Source organism: Parasteatoda tepidariorum, chromosome 11 (assembly GCF_982258835.1).
Source record: "Parasteatoda tepidariorum strain Cologne lab strain chromosome 11, Ptep-v5.0, whole genome shotgun sequence".
Lineage (NCBI taxonomy): Eukaryota > Metazoa > Arthropoda > Arachnida > Araneae > Theridiidae > Parasteatoda > Parasteatoda tepidariorum.
In genome coordinates this window covers 81,841,286-81,859,874 of record NC_141765.1, presented here as the reverse complement: position 1 = coordinate 81,859,874, position 18,589 = coordinate 81,841,286, and the positions used below count along the sequence as shown (strand labels likewise).

The 18,589-nt window shown below is 28.7% G+C and overlaps 1 protein-coding gene across 4 annotated transcripts in view; it reads left to right on the top strand.

Moving 5' to 3' along the window:
- LOC107437443 (four and a half LIM domains protein 2) overlaps positions 1-18,589 on the top strand; it is a 93,494-nt gene that overhangs the window by 29,241 nt on the left and 45,664 nt on the right. For 2 of the 4 annotated variants that reach the window (XM_021147608.4, XM_071187839.2), the window contains exons 2-4: positions 2,163-2,241; positions 11,454-11,687; positions 14,951-15,166. In XM_021147608.4, coding sequence (XP_021003267.1) covers positions 2,163-2,241; positions 11,454-11,687; positions 14,951-15,166 — 529 coding nt within the window. Of the gene's footprint in view, positions 1-2,162; positions 2,242-11,453; positions 11,688-14,950; positions 15,167-18,589 lie in introns of those variants that run through there. The other 2 variants (XM_087154704.1, XM_071187841.2) reach the window with 2 other exon arrangements.

Here is an 18,589-nt window from a genome sequence, read left to right as displayed (position 1 = left end):
ACGGAGGTGGTTATGGGGAGAGTCGGAAACATTGTCGGCAGACGATTCCTTTCAATCTTCATTAATTTCATGCACATATTTTTTTTTTTTTTTTTTTTTCATTTTCAAAAGCTAAAAATAAGCATCCATATTTCTTGTGCTCTGAATAATTGTGTGTACACAGTCGTCGCCTTAAAATAAAAAGATTTCGATGAGATAAAAGAAAAAATCACGGCTAAGGATAATTAAAAGGAAGTTTTAGGTAAGCATTAAAGAATGTTTTAATAATTTTCATGAGATTTATCTTTTCTTTACAGATAAATTCAAATTACACACGATACTGAGTGTAATCATATTAAATGCCTATGGTGTTGGCTAGAGTGCCTGTATTGAAAAAGAGTGCTGACAATATCCAAGAGCGCATGCGCTGCCGTCAGATTTTTGTCCAAGGGGGTAGCCAGATGATACACCGAAATTGGCGCCACTCGCTCATTTGGTGTTATTCTGAAGGTTCTGTTATTCTAAGAGTATATACTAAAGTATCAATAATATAAACTTTAAGATTGGAAAGCACATGATATTACAGATTTTTTAAGAAACATTGTCTAGCATCTGAAATTGTTAAAAAATTAACGTCAATGAAAAAAAAAAAAAGACTAATGAAAAGACTTCAGCTTTTAATAAATGCCTTAAATAAAATATAAAAATTAATAATGATTATGCCATTTATTTCAGAAATAATAATTAATAATACAAATTATATAATTTATTATTATTTATTACTTTTTCAGGAAAAAATTATCGCATATTCACCTGAAAAGGTATTGTTTATTTCAACAAATTGTAAACAAAAATTTCCATAATTAGTTGAAATTTAAAACAAACTAGCATTTTATACAGTTGGTAACGAAAAGTAAACAAATGCTACTTTGTAACGCGCATTGTAACATTGTAACGCGAACATTGTAACGCGCCAACATGTCAAAGTAATATCGCCAAACTCTGCACTTCTGAAGTTTTGATAAAAAGATGCTCAAATCTTAAAATTTATAAGTAATTTAGATAGAAATTATGTGCATTAAAAGTAAATACATTTATTCTTATCTAACCATTAGTTATTTCATCACCTTGTTCTCTTTACAATGAGATAAACATAACTTTATATGCACGCAAGTAAGTGATAATAAGGATAAATTCTAATAACTAACAACTATCCAAATTTTCAGCCATAATTTTAACATTTACTGTAACTGTGAAGTTTCTTATTGAAAAAAAGTAAGTAATGAACTTATTACATGCATTTATTAATACAGAACATAATTTTTTTGAGTCAGATAATTTTCACTCCATGTAATTCCAATGGCGAATTTTCCACTCTCGCCTCCGGCGGTAAAGTTTTTCTGTCCACCAATCAGGAATCGTTTCTCCCTTGTCCACTCTCTTTTACTCTAGGCTCTCTAGTGTTGGCCAAGAGGAGCATTAGGCTCCACAATCTCGTGAGAAACAGCGCGATTACGTCAAACAGGTCAGCATTGTGCTTTATGCCGCTTTTGCTTCCCAAATGAATTGATACCCATTGATCTGAAGCTGGGCGGGCACCAAGTTGCCACCGAAGATCGAACACCAGCTCAATGTCAGCTCACATCTCTTTGGCCACTGAGCTATCGCTACTCTAGAATCACCACTGTAAATATTTATTTTTAGAATCCTTGCAACAAAATCATATTAAGGGACACGAATTAATATTTAATCACGAGAAAAAATTATATCACAATCTGACGAATCACTATCGGGGAAAGCAAGTAATCAGAGGGGTTTTTATGCTTTTACACCCACTTTAATAGTCACTTGTAAGATGTAGATAACAATTTCTCTTGTTCTTTTCCGAAATTCTTATTTGTGCCCCCCAAATTCTTTTTTCATTTTATTTTTGACAGGGATTCTAAAAATATACATTAAAGATCAGTGCTTTTAATGTGTTCTAGCTCTTTAGATGTGCTTGCAAAACATCCAAATTCTTCAAATAAATAAGCAAATAAATAAAAACTGCATAGAATCACTGTCAAAAGTTACTTTAGTTTAAAGTTTAGTCGAAATTGTACTATTATTTTTATATTAGGGAGAATAGAAATGATTTCAAATAAATGTCTCTAATATTATTCATTAATATTTATTTATTTTAGAAAAACATCTCGAAATAAGAAAATCCAACGGGCCTCTTCCCATAAAACTTATTCTTGGATCCCGCCAGGAGTACTAGCAGTAAGTTAAAATGATTTGACGATTATTATAAGACAACAATGCCACAAGAACTCGGTACATTAAAATGATTTGACGATTATTATAAGACAACAATGCCACAGGAACTCGGTACATTAAAATGATTTGACGGTTATTATAAGACAACAATGCCACAAGAACTCGGTACATTAAAATGATTTGACGATTATTATAAGACAACAATGCCACAAGAACTCGGTACATTAAAATGATTTGACGATTATTATAAGACAACAATGCCACAAGAACTCGGTACATTAAAATGATTTGACGATTATTATAAGACAACAATCCCACAAGAACTCGCTACATTAAATAACTCTGATTATGCTTCTGGATTACATTAAATAGAATTCCCTAAAAAAATTATTTAAATATATTATTTTATTTTAAAAAGTGGCTTGTAATATATATTTGGTGTTTTAAAATCTTGAAACTCAACAGAAAAATTTATGAATCGTCTTTGTTTTAATCTAGGTCTTTCCAGAATTGCTCAAAATCTCCTCAAGTTTAATGCAGACATCCCTTTAAAATTTGAGCAAATTCCCCTATTTCAGCAAATAACAAATAAAATTCTTATTCACTCGAAAAGATTTTTTTTTAGTTATATCTAAACACAAAACACATCTCTCAATTATTTTATTGTTAGTAATATTTTGTAAGACACAATTTTCAAAATTTCAGAAAACAAAATTAACATTGTGAAAAAAAAAACACCTGAATAAACATCTCAAAAAATAATAACGGAAACAAAGTCTCTTTAACCCTTTGACGAAGAATTTTTATTAAGCATATTTTTCATACTTTATTCCCTATTTTGCATTGATTTAGGTCAAAATAAGTGACAATTATTTTAATTAGCATTTTAATTATTTATGGTTATGAAATACAGCATGAAACACGGGTGTCTTTCTATGCATTAAAGGTTATGTTTTCTAAACACTGCGCACTTCCAAACAATCATTTCTCAAATATGCACTTATTTAGTTATTATCAGACTTCACTTCCGTTATTATGAGAAACAGTTATTTAACATTGAAACTTCTTTAATTTACAAAATATAATATTAATAAATTTTTGAATATGAATAAATTTTTTTTCAAACTACTATTTTTGCATTTTATATTATAGTATAAGTGTAATTCCGTTAATGTTACAGTTCTTTTAGTAACTATTATACTATATTTTATAATTAAAAAAACATCAAAGCATATTTTTGTTTCTAATTAGAGCGTCAGACAAATATATATATAAAAGGGACACTTGTGTCTCATCTGCCTCAAAGGGTGTTAGATCGCAATGAAAACTGACAAAAAATGTGGATGCGTTCAATTTAAAAATTACATAGATTTAACAAGTTATTTTTTACTGTTCAATTCCCCTTAATAAATTATTAAACATTGATGCGAATGTAATTAGATGTTTTTTAAAAAAAAAATAACTGGTATACGATGATTAATTTGAAATTTGCGAAAAAAATTTAAATTGCATGTTTTTGTAATCAGAGTGCTTTTTCTCCAGCTCACTGTCGCTCTGCGACCTCCGGAGCTGCTTACGCAAACCCTTTCTATTAGAATCGCGATTTGAGTTCGCTCATCTAATCCATTTCACTTTAATCTGATTCAATACCTCAGCTTTGATACTTTGATAATTGAAATTTCCTTAATTTACAAAATCGATAACTAATAAATTTTTGAATATGAAAAAAAAATGTTTTTTCAAACTACTATTTGTGGATTTTATACTATATTATAAATCTGATTCCGTTAATCTAACAGTTTTCTTAATAACCATTATTCTTTATTTTTTTAAGCTAAAAATACCCAAACATATTTTTGTTTTTAATTAGAGCGGCAGAAAAATCATATGCAAAAGGGACACATGTGTCCCATCTGCCTCAATGGGCTATATTCGTAATGGAAAAATGCAGATGCGCTCAATTTAAGAAGTATACAAATTTGGCAAATTATTTTTTGCGTTTCAATTCCCCTTAATAAATAAATAAACATTGATTCAAATGTAATTAGATATTTAAAAAAAAAACTAGTATGCGACGATTATTTTGAAGTTTGCGGAAAAAAATTTAAATTGCATATTTTTAATTAAGGGGCTTTTTCTTGCTCACTGTCGACCTGCGACCTTCGGAACTGCTTACGCAATCCCTTTCCGATTGTTTCGCGATTTGAGTTCGCTCATCTAATCCATTTTGCTTTAAACTTTCAACACCTAATCTAATAGACCAAAACGAACTATTGTGACACCGACCGATTTAAAGTACACCATTTAATACACGGGGATTCCTGCTGCCGGCTGGATTCGATCTACCGTTCTCATAAATGCGAGTCCAATACTCTACCAACCAGGCTATCCCGGCCCCTTTTCACCCGAGTATTGTTTGAAATCTCAATGTTTCATTTAAATTATATTAAAGGCTTCGATCACTTGTCAGTCCAAGGTTCTTTTCAGACCGCTCGCTCATTTTACAAGAACCACTATGGAATGGACAAATAATAAAAAGATGATAATATTCGCTCCATGTAAATTGGAGATCCTAAACTACTAATTGTGGATTGAATTTTATATTTTAAACCACCACTGAATGCAGTCGTTGAGACGAATCTGTATTTTATTAAACATTGGAAGAAGGATGGAAGGAAAGATAAATACGAAGGAGAATTTTAAAAATCATTCTATATTTTAAGACACGAATATTAAGATTGAGCCCACTAAGTAATATAACCCACTAAGTAAAAGCATACTGTTTTGCCATTTCATATCTTCAAATAAACAAATAAAATAAAATAAAAAATAAAATAAAACAAAATGATAATAACAAACAAATATAAAACGTAAAAAGCATCTGCTTTATTAGATTTTCGGAATTATATACATGATTAAAGAATAAGAGTAGCTTAATCCTGATTCGCCCCGAATATGGACATCCAGGGATTACAGATGACCCAATCGCACGGACGTAGCCCGGCATGAGTACGGTGACCTAGCGGGACATGGCACAAGGCCCCGAGTCATGCACGAAGAAAAAGCATTACAATTGGTTGATCGACGGGCAGAGGGCACCAATCCGGAGCAGAAGCTCCGGCACCAAAGCCACATGGCGGAGGTGCCATAACCGCTGCAGACTCTTCGAGTGAAGGCCGTCAGCAGGAGAGACAGCCCCCACCCCGCGACCCACTGAGAATCCTCCGCCTTGAAGGCTTTACGAACCTAAAACTGTTTTAATAAAACAAACCAACAGAACGAACAACAACAAAATCCAGCAAGAGCCTCTTGTTCTTTTTCTCTCCAGCTCTCTTTGGTTTGAAGGACAGTCTCGTTTTAAGGCTGAATGGTTTGTATTCAGTTTTAATCCAAATTCATTCTGTGTCCTTTCCCACCGCAGTTTGCACAGACTTCATCGTTATGACAGTTTTATGACTGAAACGCTTGTAGCACCTTAAAGCCCTAAGGTATTCTTCTGCGATCTTCCAACCGAGCTTTATATTTGCTCGATTCACAATCTTCTCTTTTGGTTCAATTTTAACTACCTAATGGTTACCTTTTTTTGATTTACAAGAGAAAGAGACCGCCATGTTGGCATCTTTGAGCTCCTGATTGTGTTCTCTCAGATGAGTTTCAACTATAGAGTTGAAATTTGACGTGTTGAAGGAGCCATTTTTGTTTATGACCTAACACAGAGTTGATTTTCGAAATTCAAATTTACTCTATAGTTATTGAAATTTTAAGTGCTTTTCTTTTGCGAATTTTTTATAACTTTTTTTCTTTCCCTTACATTTTGCCTTGTTGCATAATATCTATGACCTAAAAACTTGAAATTACGAAAGTAAGGAGAAAAAAGTACCGGGAGTACTGCAGAATTAAAAAATTAAGATTCTATAATTAGTTAGAAAATTATTAAATATTAAACATGCAGGAAAAAAATACCATGTTTGGTTAATCTGTAGCCCACTAAAAGGCAACTACAGTGTTAAATTTTGAATAGCTGAAAGTGTCATTTATATTTGCTTCAAAACTCCAATTTCTTTTAAAGTTATTACAAATTTTAATTTTTTCGGCTTTTTGCTCTAAATATTCATTATGTAGAATATCTACAATTACAAATATATAATTACAATTCACTAGTATCTAAGACAAGTTAACTCGATTCTATGTTGAGGTACCTTTTTATAGATGAAGGTTGACATGGTCGATACTTACTCCCCACATTGGTGACCTGGACGTGATGTGAACAGCCTACCTTGACAGACATTCCCACTTCGAAATGAACTCCTCCATCTTAACAGTAACGTCCACTGTGATTTGAACACGTCTACTTCAATGGATGGTCCACATTGAATAGTTGACTTGTTGTAATTTCATAAATAAATAGAAAACTTAATAAAGAGCGATAAAATTCATTTCCAATTTGAATTGCTATAAGTAAAATTATTAATAACAAGTATCTTACTTTACTTCTCATTTATTTCTTCTTGATTTCTTTTTCACACATTCTGTGATCTCTAGGTTAAATTCATTTAAGCTCAGATGGCTACTTTTCGAACCCAAGTAATCGTCCATTTCGTTCTTATTTACATACTAACAAAATGTTCTTACATAAAGCTACAATGATTAGATATTTTGTAAACAATATATTCTGTGATTTTCGAAAAAAAATCTATGAATATCTAGTAAAAAAAAAAAATGAATAAGAAGTAATTAGGGATTGGCAAGTGGAGTTAGAAGGACTGTAGCTTAAAAGTTTTTTTTTAAAAAATAATTTATGCTCAAAGATTAATTTGAAGTGGGTGTAAAGGAATTTTTAAAATTTTATATTTTTTTAATGATGTTTCTCCTATTATAGTAGATTTTCATATAGTACATATCAATTAGCAATACTTTCTCTACGTGTTAATCTTATTATAATCCTAAAATATTTACAAAAATGATTAAATATTTCCTCACATTACATAGTTTTTTTTTAAAAAAAAAGAAATCATCTGTTTAGTATCATTTTTATATGATTATCATATCATAATACTATAAGTGTTAATATTGATATTAAAAAATTTTGAAGCACTTATTAGAGTATGAAATGAAAGTGCTTAAAAAAGATGAAATATAAAAAGATATTCCCTGAAACCTCATACTAATCCTTGTATATTAATTAATTTTAAAATAATCTATGGTTAATTCATTTAATTAATTAAGAAAAATCATTAATTCAGGTTCAATTTTCCGTTGTGATGTTCTTATTCTGTGATTTTTTTCAAACGCTTTATTTTCTGTTGCTTTTTTTTCTTCCTTTTCTGTGCTTTTTGTTTTTCATTTACCCATGAAAATACCAATTCTCGAACATGACGGATTATTTAAGTTTTATTATAAGTCTAACTTTCTTTATAGCACTTTCCGATAAACAATTTGTATGTTAGCAATTTATTAAATACAAAGTAAATGAATAAATAAATAAAAAAATGGGAAACAAGAGGATAAATCGATTAAGTGAAGTGGTTATACGTATAAAAAATTTCAAAATCCACAGGTCTCTCTGTTTTGCTTCTAACTCTTCTATTTCGTTATATTCAGGAAAATTTATTTCTTCCGCTCCTATTAAGATCCTTTACGTCATCAATGTCATTTTTCAATTCTTCGTAAATTCGTATCAAGGAATTTATTCTTCTACCAAAATTGAATGGCCTTAATATAATCTTTGAAAGGAAACACTGCAGTCACAAAAAAATAAAGATATGTTGCCTAAAATCTCCCTTTTAAAGAAGTAACAATTTCTTTTAAAACTCCGACATATTTTTCGAATGTAATAAAATAAAATAAAAATGATCAAAATAATAACCCCCACCGAAAAAGGCTTTAAAAAATACTTCCCCCAAAGAAAAATTAAAACTAATGTTTTAGTTCAACAAATACACTGGTTATGAATGCGCTTTTCTTATTATGCAAATTTCGTGTTGAAAACATATTGAACATTTGAACATAGCCGGGAAGAAACTCCTCACTAAGAGCAAAGATCCGAAAAATGTCTCCCCCCCCCAAAAAAAAAAAAATTATTTTGAAATCTAACTGACCACCCAAAAAACTCCAGTTTCTCTCACACTCAATCACAAGTTGTAAATGCGCTTATCTTATATGCTACTTATTATAATTGCAAAGTAAAACATTGATGATGCAAGAAATTTGACTGAAAAAATACCCCCCCCCGCCCAAAATAAAAAAATCTACTCTAAATACTCGTATTATAAAATGGCATTTAAACAATCAAAAAGCTTTCTTAATTTACAGTTTTAAAACTGCAAATTACATCAAATATTAAAAAAAAATATCCCCCCCCCCATTAAAAAATTACTAAGGAACTTGCCCCCCTGTTTACATGCCTGAAGCAAGGAATAGAAGTTGATAATAGGAACCTTTTTAAATTATTCAAATCATAATATTTATAAGCATTTTTTTTATTATACTCCACAAATATTTATTTTATAAATATTTATATTTCTAGTTATGTGCATCAAAGCAGAATAAAAATACCGAAAGAAAAACTTTACACATTTTTCACAGTTTCTTTCATGATAAAAATATAAAAATTTTTCCCTGTAAACTTTTTTATTATTTTAAGGAATAAAAATGTTTAAAATAATAGTCAATTAAAAATTAAGCATGAATTTCCAAGTTTTTAAAAAACGCAAAAGGCGGTATTATTAAAATAATATGATGTGTAATATATATATATATATATATATATATTTCCAAAAATCATTTGTAAAAATATAATATCCTGAATAAAGCAAATAATCTATCAAAAATAAGAAAAAGAAGATAGGAATTCTTTGAAGAAATAGCACAGGAAACAACATTTTTATTTTCTTAACAACTGTTTTATTCATTGATTATTTTGAATCCATATATGTTAAATATTTTTACACTTTTATGTCAATAACAAAATTGTATATTGTATCAGTAACTTTCTACCCAAAACAAAAAAATTTTTAAATAATACTGATAACAAAGGTTGACTAAAAACTCTATAAAAGTTAATACAATAAATGATGACAAAACAAATGTAATGCATATTTCACTGGAAGATTACTTAGAGGAATTCAAATACCATTTCCTTTTAATATCAGGCGAGCAGTTTTTTTAAAAAATTATGACTTCAATAAAAGTATAAATAAACATTTATGATTGAATTTTGCTTTTAATTATAGAATGCAAATTAAATATTAAAGAAGCAATTATCATAATTTAAATTTCATACATTACTCTGACAAACCTATTTTTGAGGTTTTATAACGATTCCATCTAAAATATTATAAAATTAATATATAAAATATAAATTAATTTATTGAGGAAATAAAATATTATCTTGAATACTTCAAAATTTGTTAAAGAAGACGGACGAGAAAAACTTATTCTTAACACTAGTCTAATTCCAATAATATGCAGTTTAAAAGATTTAAATAAATATTAACTGACAAAATGTAATAAGTGTCACAGAGTAAAGGAGCAAACTTTGACATCTTCCTCGAAGCGTATTTTTGGTACGCTTTTTGAAATATCTATTACGTTAGCAGCTCTAAATTTGTTTTGTTGTAAGATAAAGTTTTATTTACAATGTGAACTACTGAACATGCAATTTTAAAAAGTAAATTTACTGAAATTTTTAATTAAATGAAGATATGACTTTTAAAATTTCATTTTTGAAACTAAAAAATACAATAAAAAAAAAATTTTCAGAACTTCATTTTAAGGAATTTTTAAATAATGTATACCAATAAAGTTTTAAAGACATAAAAATTAAAAATGTTGCTACTATTTTAGAATTTTTATGTAATAAATAATAAATCATAAAATGATAAAATAAATAATATCGTAAAAGGAAGATTTTTTGTACTTGATTTTAGCTCATAGATGCAGTGATACTGAAGTTATTTTAATAGTTTTGATAGTAAAATGTGAGAAGCATAAAAGTGTGTCATTATAAAAATCTCCTTTTTCTCTATCAAGGATATCAGACTCTTAAACATAATATAAATTATGAGGTTAACAAGGAAAGTTTTCATGAAAATGAAAGTGTTCTTAGTCAGTTTATATTTCTTATAAAAATCTTACACTTACAATCTTATATAATAATCTCTCCATTCTGTTACTTCTACATTAAAGAGCTCCTCAATAGACCGTGGTGGCGAGCCTGAGACTTTTGTTTGGAGACATGGTACAATAATAGACCTATTTTTATTGATATTGTGTCCTATTTCATCAACTTATTTTCCTAGACACAACTAATAATTCTTGTTGCCTGATTATTTCACTCAATAATATGCTCTTTAAAATGATTGATGCAATTTTTGCTGTTGTCGGTAACATTATAATCATCTCGTTGAATCTTACGTTTCCATTCTATACGGAGCTGAGAGTCATGTGGAAAATGATATACAGTTGTATGTGACTCACCTTCATAGTTTGATCTACAGCCAGGCATAGAGCAACAGCGAGGCATCTAAACAGAAAAATAGATATGTTTAGAAACAAGATTTGAATTAAGCAAGAAAATCTTTCTGAAATACCATATATTTGTAGTCTTTGAAGGAAAAAAATGAATAAATTATGAGATTGCATAAAAAATTTGATCGGCTCCACTGTGAACATGCTGATTTTCCAATGATTACTAATCTTTTTCATTTTTTGTCATAGAAGAAATTGTTGCTTATTTCTAGGATTTAAACAAATATCATTTTTGTACGTCATTTAGAAAGGTTATGGATGTATCTAGGTAATTTGAAATAAGGATACATCAGGGAAGTCTGATAACATCGCCTAGGGTTTAAAATAAAAATTAATTTTATAAAACCTATACAGATTTTTGACTTTATAATACATATTTATAATTCATTTTAAATGTATATTAAAATTGCATGAAGCTAATGCCTTAGTGGAAAACTATATTTGTACAAAAAATATTCTTTTCAGATATTAATGTAATAAGCTGTTTTTAGGGGAATCTTTTTTAATCTTATTAATTCCACCTTCATTTTGTCCAGAAGGAATTAAATGGAAATTACAAGAAACCCTTTTAATTTTCACCGGGCAAACTGTACATCTAATGATTATTTCGATAGATTTTTATTTCTTGCTTGAATATTATTGGCAAGTATTCTAAAAATATTAATTAAGGATGTTTACTCCTTTAGGTTGATGAATATTTTGCACAACTACCAAATAACAAAGTGCCTAGATGGCAATCATCAGGAGAAGACTACAGAGAGAAACAACTACAGATTCAAGTTCCTAAACAAGATCTTTCTTTAGAATATTGTAAATATCTTGAAAAAACTCATCATAAATCATTTGAAGAATTTGTAAATACTAGAAATGAAATAGCTCTTGACATCGCTTATGTCAGAGAACATCTCGATAAGCAAAATGTAAGTTTAATTTGCAGTATTCAAATAAGTTGCATGCATCCATTGAATTGAAAGCATAGCAATACGTGGCAACAATTGTGCAAGAAAAGAAAAAAGGGGGGGGGGGAGAGATTATTTCAGGCATCTCAGGGTCGTGGACCCTGTGTTCAACTAAAGAAGATGATCCCTCAATAGTACAGATGAAAGAGAAATTATCATTGCAAAATCTTCAAGTTAAAGTTTATATCGCAAAAATGTGTTAAGTATCAAACTTATTGAAGTGTTCCTGATCCAAATACGCTTTAATCTAAAGAACAATTTTATTTTAAAGTGTTTCGCCAAAACCCTTGTGCATTTTTTAATAATTTACATTAAGTATAATACTGAATCAGTATAATTAGTAAACACATTAACCTAAAGCTATTTATATAATATTAGTTTTGAATTTTTAAAAACATTCAGACTAATCTAATGACGGAAAGATTGTACACAAATAAATTTTAGCCCTTTTTTTTGTGGAAATTATGAATGAATTTCAAAAATTCACAATATATTTTTTAGTTCTTAGTATTAATAGTCGAAAAAAATTGAGCTCAAAAGGGGGGCCGAATAAAACTTTCTTTCAAAAAAAGGATCTGTCTGACGTTATTTTTTTATTTTACAAAAGTAATTGTCGAACTTTCGACTGCTCTTATGACCAAACAATTGGAATCATAGCGACCACCCACTCTTCTATTTTAAGGGTCAGAAACCCAAGTCCGTCTAGAAAAATTTATGTTTATTCAGGAAAAGTACGTTTTTTTTGCTGTTTTTGTTACTTAAAATATCGTCTGCTTTGATTAATTTGCATATTTGAGGTCACACCTGTGAACCATTAAGTTTGAGTCTTAGTACATGAAAATCTAATCATTAGATCAAAAATTATTCAGGGTGTTCCGTTTTCTTTTTCTGCGCACTGTACCACAATTAACTGTAACTAGTGTAGAACATGCTTATTTGACGCAAACCATACTTTTTCTGGAGTAAAAAAAAATTGTTATTTTAAAATTTTTTTTTTACTTGATTTGATTTAATGTGTAAAAATATCCCCTAAAAAGTCTATATATTAGGCCCTAATATAAAGCCCCTATATATTAGGGGTGGGAGGGAGCATTTAAATGTTTTTTTTTCTAAAAAAAAGGAAAAGTTGCTAATTTTTGTCATTGGTTGAAACAATTCTAAGCAAAAACTTAAATGTTCTTAAAATATAATTAATTTGTTAATTAAACATACGTACAGCACAGGCAGAATATTATTACGAATTCGAACAAAACTGCTGTGAATAAAAGTTAAATATTAAAAATTAATTTATACAATTAACAGATTTATGTCTATCTTATAAAAACATAAATATCTTCATTATGCAATTAATAAAATAAAGATGCATTTTATAACAGCTTATATGAGTAGTTTATCAAATTAATTAAAAAAAAATTGTGATCACTCGGAAAATAATCAACCACTATCAATATTCTTAATCAGTAAAGACGATTTAAAATTTTCAACTCAATCTGACAAGAACTTACATTTCATGAGTGCACTTCATCTAAACAAACTGCCCTGTTGGCAGCTATATTGTTACTATCTTGAAATGGCACAATTATTCGTCTTTAACAACTATTAATGATCAGGAAAGCATTTTTCATACGATTAAAACATCAAATACCATCATTTCACACAAGGAAAATGGAAAAAAAAAAAAAAACAAGAGAAAAGTTTTTTCTGATAAAAATACAAATTTTAAGGATTGATAGAATTCTTGAAAATATGAAGTAAATTACATACCCACTCGATATATTTCAAAGTAACCTTAAACTTATGCCATGTACTTATATATTAGGGGGACCGGAAAGTAATCTCGTTTCGGCGCATTTGAAATTTGTTATCGAGATTTTATTTTTAATTAATAATGTATTCACCCTCGTTAGCAACAATCTTTCAATGGCGGATCGAAAATGAATAAAAATGGATTGAAAAAAATGAATTGGTTAAGACTAACGAATATTTAATGCATCGAAATGACATTACTTTCCGGTCCCCCTAATACTATACTGTAAAAATTTTACAAGCAACTTTAAAAGTCCTTTTTCGAAATACGTTCCTTAATAACTTCGACATCCTTTTAGAAAACTTTTTCAGTTTCGGAAACAAAACGTCTGCAAGAGTTTTGTTCGAAAAGTATGGTGAATGATTCATCTCCAGAACTAAAAGACGTGCCTAAGAAACAAGGTTTAAAGATGTTGAAATTCTTAAGCAACAAACTTTAAATCGAAGAGGTTTCCAAAAGAGGGCCTTAAATATTGTTTCTGTTCCGAAACTAAAACAATTTGCTAAAGAAACAAGGTTTAAGGATTTAAGGAACAAGGTTTGAAATTTTTAAGAAAACCCAAATGAAGAGGTTTCCAAAAGAGGGCTTTAAATATTGTTTCTGTTCCGAAACTAAAACAATTTGCTAAAGAAACAAGGTTTAAGGATTTAAGGAACAAGGTTTGAAATTTTTAAGAAAACCCAAATGAAGAGTTTTCTAAATGAGGGCTTTAAAAGTTGTGTCTTCTCCGGAACCGAAAACTATCCTGAAGGAAGATTTAACGATGTTTAAAGTAATTGGAAAATTCAAACGTTTGAATCAAAGAGTTTTCCGAGAAAAAAAAAGAATTTAAAAGTTATTTCTGCTCTGAAATCAAAACAATATACTAAAGGAACAAGGTTTAAGTATATTGAAGTCATTAAGAAAATAATAAGAAAATTCAAACGTTTGAATCGAAGATTTTTCCAAAAAAGAGATTTTAAATGTTGTTTCTTCTCCGAAACCAAGAAATTTGCTGCGGGGTCAAGGTTTAAGGATGTTGAAGTCATTAAGAAAAAAACCCAGACGTTTGAATCGAAGAAGAATCGTTTCCAAATTTGAATCGACGAGTTTCCATGAGTTCAGTCGAAGAGTTTCTGCTCCGAAACCGAAAACGGATATCTGCTAAAAGGACAAGGATGCTCTGAAGTCGATAAGAAAATGTTTGAATCGATGAGTTTTCCAAAAAAGGTGGAAGTAACTTCAAAATACATATAATGGGGGTATCATTCGCATAATATTTTTAGGAGTTATTAAATCATTATTGAAAATTAATAGCCGCATCTTGCCGCAATAGCCGTTAAATAGCGCTGAAACTTACAAAGGGTTTGGATTAAATGAATCAAAAAAGTTTTTTATTTTTTTAATAATATTTTAAAATTTCTTTTTTTTGTTGAAGGAATGTGCTAAATGTCGAGGTACTATGCTGAAAGGTGATGTGGCTGTAATTGCTCCAAAATTTGGTGAATCTGTGTCGTGGCATCCTGCTTGTTTTGTTTGTTGTATCTGTGATGAATTACTAGTCGATCTCACACATTGTGTTAAAGACAGAAAACTTTATTGTGAAAGGCATTATGCTGAACAAATAAAGCCGAGATGTTCCTTCTGTCAAGAAGTAAGTTTTCTTTTCCTGACAGAATTTATATGAGACCTATTAACTACAAGAATTAATTTTTACACAATTTGAGGATCATTAAAAATCATAGCAAAATTCCATAATCTCATAAAATTATAATCGAAATCGGATGGGTAGTTTTTACACTGCAAGAAAATTTGAATCGGGTTGAACCATAATATTGTTCAAATTTGGTGCAACATTTAAAAATACCAATAATAAAATCCTACACTCTCATTAAAGTAAAATTGAAATCGGATAAATAGTTTCTACACTTTTAGAATTTTTCAATAGGATATACGCTAATATAAAGCCAAAAATTTTTAACTGTAATATTGTTCAATCTTTGTGCAGCCATTAAAAGATTGTTCTTTACTTTCACAAAAAGTAGGCCATTTAAGAAGTAATATCATGATACTATTATTTTACTTGAACGATAATAAGGTTCAGTTTAATACCTTATTAAAGTTTAACTGATATTATGCTTCAACGAGAAGAATTTTTATTATTTTAATTTTATATTTTATTTTATGACCGTCGTTGATATGCCGACCCAATTTTGGATTTGCGACTACTAATGGCCAATTCTGTTGCCTTGCAATTTTGAACCCAATCCAGAAGACAAGGGAATTCCTGGATCATGTATTGGGAGAAATTTGCCTTCGTGGAAGACTTTTTGATAGAACTAACCTGCATTTGCATTATATGGAGAGGAAAACCATGAAAACATCCCGTGGTTAGCCCGATGGCAAGGTGACTCTAACCCATGATCCGTCTACCACAGAGGATATTTTTACGTCAGCACTGTGGTCAGTGCGATCCAGGTGGGCAATTCGTATCAACCAGCCATCGTTGGGATTTAAACCCGGTTCGTCTCATTGAAAGGCGAAAGCTCTATCTCCTGAGCCTCCACAGTACAAGTCTTTTTATGGGAATACATGACTTAAGTTGAAAAATATGGTTTTCTGGAAATCACAACTAAAATGTTAAGATCTGGGGTGATTCTGCATCGATCACCGGTTCAAAAGTCTCTTGAAATTCATTTAAAGAAGTCGAAGAACGGGGAAATTTAAGCATTTCTTCTAAATCATTCAGTTTGTTTTCAGCATTTCTTCTAAAGTAGCCAATTGTACGTTTTTTGAGTTGTGATGAATATCTTTGTTTTTAATGTTAAACGAATTTCTCAGTAATATTAAAATTCTTTTTATCAGTTTAAGCTATATTTGAAGTAAATAATAAAGAATAATATAAAATAACACAATTGTGAATAGAAAATTACTCTCACAAAATTACTAAAGATAATAATTTTGTTGCTTTTCATCTAGCGCTATTTCTCTAAATCTGATAAAGCGACGTCTTTATTTCTCACTTTTTTTTTCCTTTCCTCTTCCTTTCTTCTCTTTTGAAAAATCTAGTACTGTGGAATAATATTTGTTAAGATCAAAAATACATTGATAAAACGAAAAATCAAAAACTTAACTTAACATCCAAGACGACGAAGGAAGAGGACACTTAATGTAGATTATTTTACATTATTTATTTAGTACAAGGAAAAAACATCATCTCACTTTTAACAAAGTAAACAAAAATTACGACTGGTGCTTAATTCCAACGGATTTTTGAGTTTCCAATTTAGGCGTTTTTACGCCTTCACGAAAATTTTGTTTTGTTAGTGAATTACAAGATTCGGCAAACATTTTTAATTAATTTCATTTTTTTTTTAAATTTTATTCTGAACATTAAAAAAATTGTTATTGTTGTTTAGAAAACGCTCACAAACATATTAAAGTACAACTCATGATTAATATTTGATTGCGATATTGCAATTGCGAGTTCTAAAATTTATAACTAACAATTTAAAAAAGAAATGATTTTCTCGCATGGTCCAATTATTTTTGATATAAAAGAAGTACACTCTAAATAAACAGAAGTAAATAACTAAGAAAGCTAACTTTAGATTTAAAAAATTATAATGAGGTCCTGTGTTAGATACAGCCGACGTATACATTTAGCCCAACTTTATAATGTCGTAAACAGCCCAAATTCATAATGATGGTCTGAGCCCGATTTAGGGCCATAAAGAAGAAATTATTTAAAATTAATCTAACGTAATTATTATTATTCAAATTACCTTTGAAATAGAGAGTTAAAATGAGTTTGATAAAGAGAATGTAAAAAAATATTTATCAATTTACAAAACTTTCTTATGACGCATTACCATGGACAACAAGGACAAAAAATTATTTAATATTCCGTATAACTATAAGATGTAAAATAATTTTGTCTTATTTTAATTTATTTTTGTCTTCAATTTGCACTTTTTATAAACAAATTTTTATAAAATAAATATTTTTATAAAAATAATATTTTCATAAAATAAATTTTTAATTACTATTACTTTTATTTACGGACACTGATATTTTTTAGAATTAATATAATATAGAACATAGGAATTGGTTTTTTTAAAATCAAACTAGATAAATTTTATCCATAAAAATTCGTTATAATATTTCAGAAAAAGCAACTATAATTGAAATAAATTGATAAAATCAAAACAACTTAAATTAATGGGGAAAAAAAGAAATAAATTAACTTAAAAACAACGGCATAACATTTGTTTTTATTTAAATTTTGAATTTTTACTCTATTATTTTTTTATTTATTAACATTGCATATAGTAGGGCAGTAGTTTTTTTTTCCGGCCACGAAACCCTAACTAATCAACCTTCTTACGGCGGAAACTCAATTTTATAAATAAAATTTCTTAAGGCAACTGTGAATGTATTAACATGTAAAAGACTATTTATTAAGATACAGATATTTATTCAGAGAAAGAAAGATTTTTCATCGTTTTATCATTAATAATCTTAAATTAGTTTTTATGTCCCACAGTTAAATTTTTTATTCATGTTCTTAAATTTTTAGTCTAGTTATGAATTTGAATAAGATAAAATAAAACCGAAAATCAATAAATAAATTAAAGAAAATCTGAATTATGGTTTACTTAAAAATGAAAACTAAAAAGAACTGTTATAAATATTGTAAACGGTTTTTAAGGAAACATATTTCTTTATTAAAGAATTTTATTTTGATTTGAGAAACACAATAGGAAATACTAATGCAATAATTAAAAATGCCGGTAATTTTCATAATCTTTTCAATATATTATTCGAAATATCATATTTTCTTTTTAAAAGAATGATATTCCATTTTATTATTTAGGAAAAAATTAATTTATTATTGAAATAAAAGAAAAACATCCTTTATGAATTGAAAATTAATAAATAATATTAATTTTCAATAATAATAATTAATACTAATTTTTAAGATTTAAAAATACTTGAGACTTTCTAGATTATATATTTTTTTATACTTTCTCAAATATTTTCATTTGAGGTATAAGAAACTTAATAGGTATATATT